Below are 11402 nucleotides of genomic sequence, written 5' to 3'. Positions count from 1 at the left end.
ATTTGTGTACCTCTCGCCACCTGATGTTGTCGGCCTCTTTGTTGAGCCTCATGTGCCTGAGTTCGGTCACCGCCTGGCCTGGAATTCCTGGGAACAAGCCAAAGGACCATTTGGACCCAAATGTGAGAGACTGGGGGGACTACTCAGACCTCCCGGCTGAAATCGAACATGGACTGGGACTGGTAGAGGACAGGGAAGACAACAGGGGAGCTGGAGAATCATCGTCAAACTTGGCTCCAGAGCTAGATTTTTTGGCTGACTTTGCAGGCAGGTGAAATGAACTGATCAGCTGATTTTTTCCTGTAACCTTTACTGCAAATAATTTACAGTTCACGCAACTCCAATGTCCACTCCAGGTAAGAAACGGCTGTGGGTAATAACAGCGTCATCACACAATGACCATTACCTTCATATGATGGAGAAACAACTAGAGGAGATGGATCAGGTATAAAACTTTTCTTCTGGTATTTTTCTCACTCAGTCAACAGATCTGTTTTTCTGTTAGTTTTTGTCTCTTTCTTAATCTCAGAGAGGCCTGAACTGTCGTCTAGCAGAGAGAGACACCTTCATCATCACTATCATCCAGAATGCCATGATGGAAGGTCGCATCCAGAAAACTACTTTCCAAGGGGATGCCATGGTGGAGAGCTTGGATCCCGACACAGTCGCCAAACTGCTGCACTACCTGGAACTAACCAGCCAAGTAAACAGTCTGCTGAAAGACTGAGTCACTTTAAGTTTATTTCTGTCATCATCAGAGCTGTTGTGTTTTTGTTCTGCTCCTGAACTGGGGTTAATGACAATCATTACAGGAACAAGCTTTCAACATGCTGGTTATGAAGAAGAACCTGCAGGTCAGCGAGCGTTTCCCTTATCCAGTCCGGGTGGACGCCATTTTTGAGCTCATTGATCAGTTCCCCATGAGGAAGCTGGAGAAGATAACTAGAAAAGGATCTACCTTAAGGTTCTTGTTCCATTCAGCTCATTTTATTGCATGAACAAGGAAAAGTTCAAATAAATAGCAATCTATTTGCATAGCTTTGGGTCAGATGGTTCAAAACAGGTTCTGAATGATATTAGCAAACAACTTGTGTTTGAAAGATTTTTAGGTTCTGTGCTTTTGAGTGAAACAGGAGCTGGTTTCTTTCTTTCAAACCCAAATGACGAGATTCCCAGTAATTCTCAGTAGTTATGAGCAATTGTTTACATGGTAAAAAGCCAAATGTAGATAATCACACAAACTCAGCATTAGACAATACAGCTGTGGTCAGATGTTTTTAGAATGACACAAGCAGTGGTGGCTTTTTTCACATATTTGCATCAAAATTTCCCATGGTTTACCTAAAAGGGCCATCGTCTATATTTAGACTCTTCCACTCACACCATAAATGACATCCGTTTGCCTTTTCACAGAACTAATCATCAAAGGTCAAACTAGGCACAGTTTGCGCCATGGCACCATTCCACCAATCAGTGCGGGGCTATGACGCCCCGAATATCGGTGTGTCTGCAGAGCCAGAAAACAGCTTGGTTTCCTCTTGTGTTTAAAACTAAACTAACAATCCTGGGTTTATGAAGGTTGACTTGTGCTAGATAAGGATACATGTGTTGTAAATGTTAAAATCAATGAAGTTGGTGAAATCATGGCATGAAAAATCAAAGCTGCCATATTTGAACATAGGTCTTGAACAAGTAAAATAAATGATGTATATTTTTAGGTAAAATCTGTTTTTTTAGATATACTCTTCATAATCATGGTAACAGTATTAATAATTATATTTCATATATTTTAATGGAGGAGGATGGTTAATGTGCCCATCAATCTCACCATCAGTGATGATGATGATGATGAAGAGGAAGATGATGACCCTGAAATCCTCAAATATATACAGTAATATTCTAACATATTCTAATAATGTACAGTACAGGACAAAAGTTTGGACACATCTTCTCATTCAATGTGTTTTCTTTATCTTCATGACCATTTACGTTGGGAGATTCTCACTGAAGGCATCAAAACTATGAATGAACACATGTGGAGTTATGTACTTAACCAGAAAAGGTGAAATAACTGAAAACATGTTTTATATTCTATTTTCTTCAAAATAGCCACCCTTTGTTCTGATTACTGCTTTACATACAATTGGCATTCTCTTGATGAGCTTCAAGAGGTAGTCACCTGAAATGTTTTCAAACAGTCTTGAAGGAGTTCCCAGAGGTGTTTAGTATTTGTTGGCCCCTTTGTAAATGGTCATGGTCATGAAGATAACAAAAACACACTGAATGAGAAGGTGTGTCCAAACACTAGGCCACTGAGAAGGTGCTCAATTATATACCACACTAACACCCTGGGGTTGACATTTTAATATCTTAACTACTTCAATGAATGCCTTATTACGGGTTAGGTATAAATATTAAGGGTTAAGTGTAATCATTAGCCTTTTATAGATTTTCATGAAAATTATTGATAATTATTAAGCAGTGTTCATCCTTCTTTTTATAGATGTTTGAATTTTACCTGCAGCTTGCTGTCAAACAACTACTTCTCCCAGAGCTGATTAGTCATGAATATTGTAGTAGCTAAAAATAGGTTGTGACGTAACATCACAATGCATTGTGGGATGTAGCCCTAGACAAACAAGCGTATATTTTGAATGGGTGCCTATGGGTCTGAGTGGCTTCACTCGTCTGAAGAATGTAGTTTTGTCTCCTAAATATGTTCAAACAGGAAGGAACTAAGCACCACTGTCAAGGGTGGAGCAAAATGGACTCTATACCCAGATCGGATGTCAGAGGGGACATTTTTTTTATCCTTTTTCCAAAGCCGGGTAAGGTTCATGACAATATGAAACAGCTGGAAAGCGAAACGAGTCAAGCTAAAGACAGAAAAAGCAACGTGATGGCAATTTTTATGTGGAAGAGTGGATTTTCACAGTGTGGAGCAGGGGGTAAATATTTGCTCTTACATTTTGCTGGTGGTAAAGGTCCTTTGTCTGAGAAAGACGAGCTGATACTAGCAACTCTCTCAGATGTGGCGTTATCCAGGAGGCAGCGATATAAGCAAAGGGGTCCAGCTAAACGCCTTGGCCAAACAGGTGAGCGGCATGTAAAAAGTAGTGACATAGACCTAAAAAAGAACCTAGAGAAAATATTACTTGAGCACTGTGAGTAATGAGTAACCATTTGAGCATAAAAGCAAAAAATGTGTTTCTGTAGATTTGTTTTTATCGACATCCATGTTCTCTGTCCGTGTATTTTTAATTGGCAAATACGGTGTGGGCAGGACAAGACTGATCTTAGAGCTCACCTGTTTTTCTGTATGTAACAGAGAACAATCCACAGCAGTCCAACATCTGGACCTTGAAAGAAAATCAGTCTGTCCCTGCTCATTTCTCGCTCTAGTATACAGCAACACTTCACTTTGTTTCCGAGGCTAGTTTTACATTTTTGACCCAACGTTGGAACCTTTTCTGCCATCATTCCTAATATAACCCACTTATGTAGCCTTTTGACAGTTTAGTATGCTAGCTAAGATAATGTGACATTTTAAGTATGAAAAGCAAGCAGTACAGCAGCTCAGTTCCACCAACAATCTGGGAAACCCCACAGACAACCAAGCTGAACTTCCAGAACCCGGCACAACCCTCTTCCCGCTTGCTCCACTATCTCCTCTTGAGCAGAACAGAACATGTAAAACTACTCCTTAAATTATATATACAAATGACAACTGGAACATTCCATCTGTAGACAGCCCAGCTCTGGCTTTGCTTCCCGTTCAGCTGCTCCAAGCTGAGAAGTGTGATTCGTGTCAGAGGAGCAGTGTGATGGATGGATCGTGAACCAGTCGCTAAGAACGGGACGTGAACAATGATTGGATGAGATTTTGTATGTTTCAGAGGCGAATACAATTTTACGGTTTGTGACAAAACATTTAATTTATCGGTTGCCATCAGTATGTGAAGAGCATTTCAAGCTTTATGGCAAAACATGCTCCTCAAAAAGACCATTCTGCATCTTTAAGTTCGGTCCCTTTAATCAAATTTGAAAACATTCTGGAATTTATGTAAACTGCTGAAAACTCAGTCAGAAACTATTTGTGTCATTCTCAAAATGTTGTGGCCACTGGCTTGGAGGAAATGTATGCAATTTCAATAAGAGCAAATGTTCATATTAAAACAAACATCAGACCAAGTTTAAATCTCTATGCAATGATTTTTTCCCTTTGTACTTTATTGATAAGATTTTTTAACAATTTCATTAGTTCGTAGGAGCTGCACCTTCCCAGATACAGTTTCATAATTGTGACATTCTATGTTTTAGATGTAAAACTGCCAAGAAGAAGGTTGTGGTGAAACGCAAAAAGGTGATGAAGAAGATGATGCCGAATTCTCAGATGGAGGGAAATGTAACCTCAGTGCCGGTTTTGCAAAAGAAACCTTTGGACAAAAAAGCTGTTCTGAAGAGTAAAATCCAGGACATCCTGAGTGGGCGGTCGAGGTTTGTGATCCGTAAAGGGGCGGCTGGATCTGCAAAGGACAAAGAGTCACGCAGCAATGGCTGGGAACCATCTAAAGAATCCAGTCTGTTAACTGTTCCAAAGACTAACGAGAAAGTGAAGAAGGATAGGTACCATCATCTTTGTGCTCGTTAACTGTTTGAATTCATCATTTGAAGGATTCATAATGTTGTGCCATGTTTTGGCAGGCCTCCCTCTGAAGATGGACAGAAAACAGAGAGAGATCAAGACATCCAAGATAAAGAGGAGCCAAATAAAAAGTCTGATTCAGAGAGCAAACAGAGCTCCAAGAAAAAGGGTAAAGGAAAGAAAGGAAAGAAAGGAAAAGGAAGGGGGAAAAAGTCAAACCAAGAAGTAAGTGAGGAAGATAAAGCAGCGCTGGGGAGGTTTTTGGACACTCTGAGAGGCTCCAGGAGGTTGATGGTGAGAAAGTTTTACAATTCTGTATTTTCTTTGTTTTGCTTTCTGAGTATTTATTTTTCCAACAAGAACCATGATGAACTGAACATCAGAGTGTGTCTGTTTTTTGTGCTCAAGCTAATCTCAACACCCAGCAGAGATGCTACACTGTTCATCCAGCAGACTGAGGAGAACAAGAGACATCAGTGTGAGCTCGCTGTCAGAAAGATAACGGTGGTGACCAGTGTGGGTGAGGGAAGTGACGCCACGCTCACTCTGCGGCACCAGCAGCTTGGTAGGACTACGCTTAGAGTTATTTACTTCTATTTGGTTGTCTTGCTCCCAGATGTCAATTGGTTGTTCCCTGCAAATGTCATCAAGACGTTAGTGTTATTTCAATCATTTAACTGCTCTTGTAAAAATAAAAAATAAAACATCAAATGAAGGTCCACAATAGGAAAACAGTAAATGTATTCAGCTAATGCAAAAAGTAAAAATTTTTTTGTAATTAACTTCTCCAGTTTCCCACAACTTTTGAGTTAGCTGTTAGGTACATTTAAAAAAGGTTAAAGGTGTTTTTCCCAGTGGTGGTTATTGAATAAAACCCAGGGTTCCCCTGTGCAAGTAATCTCATTACTTAGGCTAAAATGAGCATCAATATTGTCCCTCTACTCCAGTTCTCTGTTAAATTGATTTGAAAAACCCTCAAGATGCCCCTCAAGAAGAATAGCTCTGCAATATGTTGGGAGCTAATGAGGTTCTCGATAAAAAATACTTACATTTTAACTCAGCTCACTTTGCTCTTTGTTAATAATTTCTATGATGACATTGTGACACATCTTCACCAAGTCTTGTGCAGGACATGACATCACCAGTGGTTTTTCACTGATCACTGAGGGGCAAGTGATGCAGTTTAAAACAGTGTAGGTTCCTCCTCTGCTCTTCTAGTTGGAAGTAGAATTACAACCCTGCAGCAGCCTGGTGTAGCTAACACTAACAATGAGCTAACACTAACACGAGCCAACAATACTAAAATAAACAACAAAATAAAAAGTTCCACACTGTTGGGCAAAAATATTTTTATTTACAAGTCCAGTAGCAACAAAGGTAGGTCACCATCAGTCTGTGATTTTGTAGCCTTATTTAGCTCCCTCAAACTAGCATAGGCTGTGCCGATGTTTACTCTGGTTTTGGCTCTTCACTTCCAAATACATTACTCTCTTACTTTTACTTCTGGGCCCCGCATGATGCCAACAGAAAATCTAACTTTGACTTTTTCTTCTTCTTGTGCTTTTTACTGCTGATTGACGAACTGACAAAACTAACTGCTAATGTAATAGCTAACAGCCTCAGAGCAGGTAAAGAGCACCCTCAGGACACCTACACAGTCCACAAAACTGTTAAGTGCAGCATCTGGCCATCAGAGGACTGCAGGGTGGTGTCAAATATGAAACTTTTCAAGTTTATAACTCAACAATCACTGAGAACAATGTTAAAGTTCTAGCTTAAAGTTAAAAAAAACATTTAGTGATACTTTTATAGTCTGTTCACTGTGTTTTTTCTGTTTTCTGTTTGTGTATTTCAGGGTCTCCCCTCAGCGACCAATCAGAACAGGTTTTGGACTCTCGTCTAATTCCCCTGTTAAGATCTGAGCTTGGCCTGTCGACCTCTGACCTCTTCTCAATGACCGTGACTGATCATGACATTCAGCCCAAAGTAAGAGACAGTGTTACTGCATGAAAATGTTTAAATAAATAAAACAACTCAGTCAGTTTTCTCTGGAGTTATGGAAAAAAATGGCAAGAATCAGTTAACAGCATTTATTTGAATATCACTTTGTATTTGACTCAGTTTTATCTCTTTTCAATAACTTCCTCTTATGTTTGCCGCAGAGAGTCTTTGAAGCTCCCCCGTCAAGCTCAACTTTATTTGAGTACATTGATAACTTTTCTTCAAGATATGCAGAAAAAGAAAAGGAGAGGAAAAGTCTTCCAGTTTGCTCTAAAGACACCCAGGATCCTAGAGCGGAAAACTCCTTGCTCAGGTGGACAACACACAGAATGACCAAAAAATAAATGAAGATCATTCCTGGAAAAGTGACACAAATTTCACATTGTTTTCTTGTTAATTTACCAAATAAACTGCCTGGCTAAAAACATGTTGCAACCTGGATCTAACTACTGTAACTAAATAGGTAGGAGCCTCCTATTGGATATGTACTGCACGGGTGATTATCGTTTAGCTGCAACAAGTTATTTAACCCCAACTGGTGGAATCAGGTGCTTCTCATTTCTTTAACAACCACATGGAAAGACAAATCTGGTGGTCGTGGAAAAGATGTTAGTCTGTTTGAGAAGGGTCAGATCATTGGCATGCAAAAAGCAGAGAAAACATCTATGGAGATTGAGAAACGACTAAAACTGGGTTAAGAACTGGCTAATGCATTATTAAAAACTGGTCTGATGAGTCCTAATGGACCCTGTTCCAGAGTGATGGGTGCATCAGCGTAAGAAGAGAGGCAGATGAAGTGATGCCATCATGCCTAGTGCCTACTGTATAAGCCTGTGGGGGCAGTGCTAGGATCAAGGCTTGCTGCAGCTGGTCAGGTCTAGGTTCAGCAACAGGATGTGATACAAGAATGAGGTCAGCTGACTACCTGAGTATACTGAATGACCAGGTTATTCCATCTTCCCTGATGGCAATGCCAGGATTCATCAGGCTCAGATAATAAAAGAGTGGTTCAGGCAGCATGAGACGTCATTTCCACACATGGATTGGCCACCAGAGTCCAGACCTTAACCCCATTGAGGAATGTGCTGGAGAAGGCTTTGTGCAGTGGTCAGACTCCACCATCATCAATGCAAGATCTTGGTGAAACATTAATGCAACACTGGATGGAAATAAACCTTGTGATGTTGCAGAAACTTATTAAAACAATGCCACAGCGAAAGTGTGCTGTTATCAAAACCAAACTTGATCTAACAAAACATGAGTGTGTGACCTATTTTTTTTGGGTGGCAACTTTTTTGGGGGGCCAGGCGACTGGGTGTTACTGAGTAGGGCTAACATTTATTGGTGTCTACATTTATGTTTAGGTTTATGTCTAAGCGGAGACTGTTGCTGATCTCTGCTCCCTCTGATGATGACTACTCCTTCCAGCAGCAAATCTCTGCTCTCAGTGGTCAGGAGTGCAGCCTGGGTGAGTTTCTGAGTATCTCAGCTTCTTTTCTGAATCATGAAAACTTCATAGAGCCAGGGTTACCCTCTGATTATGAGGACCGCTGATCTTGTTTGGCCACCATTATACATGCTGTTCACTGGAGCATTTTTAATAACATTTTAAAGTTTACAGTTTTGTGAGAAAGTATTTATCTCCTCACAGGCGTCTTTTTTCCCCGTTTTTGTCACATTTAAAAATTTCAGATCAACAAATAAAAAAATAAAGAAGACAAAATGCATTTTATATTTACTCAGGTTTTAACAGATAATTAAGTGTTTCTTAATCTGAAACATTCAAGTCAAACAAAACAATCTAAAAATCTTTTTAAGGTGGTATTATTTTCACATAACTTCATGCTTTGTGTGCTCTTTTAACCCTTCAGGTATTCGCCACTTTGCCATGTTAAAATTGACTGGAAATGGAGAAAAAGCATCAGGGACTGTCGAGTTACTCCCAATAAATGGTACGTAACCCTTTTACAGAACTGTGCAAGTGCACAAGTCAATATTGCTACCCAAAATAGAGATATTTTTCACAATATTGTGACTAAAAATTATACAATAATTTCATAATCATAAGCTGTGGCAAACTTTTGTTTCTTCATCAGCTTTCACTGTGTGTCATTTCCTTTTCCAGGTCGTAGTCAGAGTGAGGTAGAGCCATTATCACGCGACATGGTGAACAACCTGAGAGAACAGCTCAAAATCAGTAAGGACTACTTCAGTTTGGTGGTTGTGGGAAAAGACGGTGATGTCAAGGCATGGTTCCCATCCCCCCTGTGGTCCCTGGATAACATCTATGACCTGGTGGACTCTATGGAGCTTCGCGTCCAGGAGGCAAAGCTCCAGAAGAGACTAGGGATCAGCTGCCCTGAGACTGGAGGAGGAAGAGGTGGAGGCAGCGAAGAAGGGCGCTATCCTGGATATGACGAAGAAGAGGCAGAAAAGATGTACATGTAGTGGAAAGAAATAAGTAAACCATACAGGAACAACTGAAATAAACACGTGTGACTCAGAGGAAAGAGTTTATTAAAACAACATAAGTAGAGTTGATGCCACAACTAGAAGGATGGATATTCTCTAAATTAGCAAGAAATAGAAAAATCAGCTCTAAATAGTGAAACACTTCCCCACATATGTACATGAAAAAAATTTATAATTGTCAAATAAACAAATGATCCTGCCTTTAACTGTTTTTAATTTAGAAGAGAAAATTTCACATGAATTCTCCCCAAAACAAACAAAAATAAACCTTCACAATTCTTCAGAGTTGCTGAAATGTTTAGAGCGGCAGGCCAGACATAGTTAGAGTTAGACACTTGTTGGAAATTTTAAAGTATGGTTCACTTGTTAAATTATTACATTAGCAGTGGTCTCAAGGAATGAATGTCTTGTAAGTCGTACTCTGAGGTAAAAAAGGCCAGATGGACTTGTTTCGGGACCTAGCAGAATGCCACATCAGAGGAGAGCAGAACACAGCAAGACTTGGAGTCTTTCCCAATATTTGGACATCTTGACTCTGATTGGCTAACAGCAACATGACTCTACCACTGACTCAGTTTTTTTTTGCAACGTTGATGTTTTATCTCCACAAATAACACAAGCCTTGAGAAGTTCTGCTGTGTGGTAGAATTGCTTTTGCTAATGGTTAGCTTCTACTAGCCGAAATGTTGTGTCTGCTGTTGCCTGGATGCTAAACCAACAACAGCCTTCCCCATCTTGAGTCAAGATGGGTGAGTCCATGAATGTTAACTGACAATGTGACAAAGATCTGTCAGGATTTTTTGAACCAAGTGTTTTTCTGTCTATTTTCTATCAGAAGCTAATGCAGCAGATAGGTGTAGGATACTGTTATGTTCAGCCTGCATAAAAAACTCAGAATGGCTGATTATAATCAGAAATAATATTTAAAAATGTTTTTTTCAGTGACCCATACCGTTAAAATAGTGAAACACGTCCTCACATATGTTAATGAAAATATCTTATCTTTAATTGTCAAATAAAGAAATTATCTTCTCTTTTGTTATTTTTATTTAAAGGAGAAAATCTCACATAAATGTTCTCTCTAAAAAAAACATCCTCAGTTTTTCATAGATTACTGCTGAAATATTTAGAGTGGCAGGCTAATCAGACATTAGAGTTAGGAATTGGGTGAAAATTAATTTTGGTAACACTTAACAATAAGGATCTCTTTATTAAAGTGACTTAGGTCATTGCTAAGCAATAATAAACTATTTAATAAAGTATTAAGAACTGCTTATGAAATGCATTACTAAGTAGACACCCCGTCCTTAAGGACACCTAATAGTTAAAATAATGGTTATGTTAATAAAGGGACCATTAATGTAAAGTTCATATGTGTGTGTGTGTGTGTGTATGTATATATATATATATATACATATATATATATATATATATATATATATATATATATATATATATATGGTCTTTCAAACTGGAACAGCTGCAGAATGTAAAACCTTTGTAGTTATTTTGAATAATAAGGAACATAATATATATATATATATATATATATATATATATATATATATATATATATATATATATATACATACATATATATATACAGTATATATATATACACACCATTTAGCTGTCATATATTTAAAAATGTCAAATTTCAAGTTGAAAGGAATATTTAGATTTGGCGATGATGAGAAAGATTAGTGAAAAAGGGCAAGTTTGTGAACTGGAAACACAGGATTTGATAGTAAACAGATACAAATATTACACACTGGGCCTTTAAGGTAACACAATGAGATTTAACCTTCTGCTTGCTGGAGCAACTCCAGAGACTGTGCTGGCCTCTATGTTATAGTCAGAATGCTGGCTGGGTATTTATTTTTACATATTCATAAAGTCAACATTTGAAGCTTCAGCAGTTATTATTTACAGTCTCAAAATGTGAGGAATTTCCATAACCTGTAGACTGCACTTAACTGGGTCCAGTTTCATCATAGAACAAGAAGCATGTGGTTAAATCTCATTAGAATAGATCATCTTAAAAAGTTAATTTAAGGTCACCTAGGCTGTGTTTGTTGCATAAGGTGGTTTGAGTTTAAAGACAATCATCTTCTTATGCTGACAAATTGTATGTGAGTTTTCTGTGGAAAGCAAGAATGCTTCCAAGTGATCATGAAGTTTTTGTTAGAGAATGAAAATCTTACTTGTTTACAATAAATACGTGTTAATCTGACCAGCCCTCCACACAACAAAATGTACTTTATTTGCCTCTAGTTTAACTGAT

At 38.6% G+C, this 11402-nt stretch overlaps 1 protein-coding gene across 1 annotated transcript in view; it reads left to right on the top strand.

Annotated features, from left to right (window-relative positions):
* Window positions 1–9319, top strand: part of ccdc80l2 (coiled-coil domain containing 80 like 2) — a 9606-nt gene extending 287 nt beyond the window's left edge. The window contains exons 1-12 of the mRNA XM_015940889.3: window positions 1–267; window positions 357–445; window positions 530–703; window positions 813–964; window positions 4321–4626; window positions 4705–4939; window positions 5054–5210; window positions 6501–6631; window positions 6808–6959; window positions 8011–8114; window positions 8518–8598; window positions 8772–9319. The exon at window positions 1–267 is cut by the window's left edge and continues 287 nt beyond it. Of these exons, the coding sequence (XP_015796375.3) occupies window positions 1–267; window positions 357–445; window positions 530–703; window positions 813–964; window positions 4321–4626; window positions 4705–4939; window positions 5054–5210; window positions 6501–6631; window positions 6808–6959; window positions 8011–8114; window positions 8518–8598; window positions 8772–9094 (2171 nt within the window). The 3' untranslated portion in view covers window positions 9095–9319. The remainder of the gene's footprint in view (window positions 268–356; window positions 446–529; window positions 704–812; window positions 965–4320; window positions 4627–4704; window positions 4940–5053; window positions 5211–6500; window positions 6632–6807; window positions 6960–8010; window positions 8115–8517; window positions 8599–8771) is intronic.
* The last annotated feature ends 2083 nt before the right edge of the window (window positions 9320–11402 follow it).

This window comes from Nothobranchius furzeri, chromosome 6 (genome assembly GCF_043380555.1).
Source record: "Nothobranchius furzeri strain GRZ-AD chromosome 6, NfurGRZ-RIMD1, whole genome shotgun sequence".
NCBI lineage: Eukaryota > Metazoa > Chordata > Actinopteri > Cyprinodontiformes > Nothobranchiidae > Nothobranchius > Nothobranchius furzeri.
Note: the sequence above shows the minus strand (reverse complement) of the source record. Positions and strands in the feature narration are given on the sequence as shown.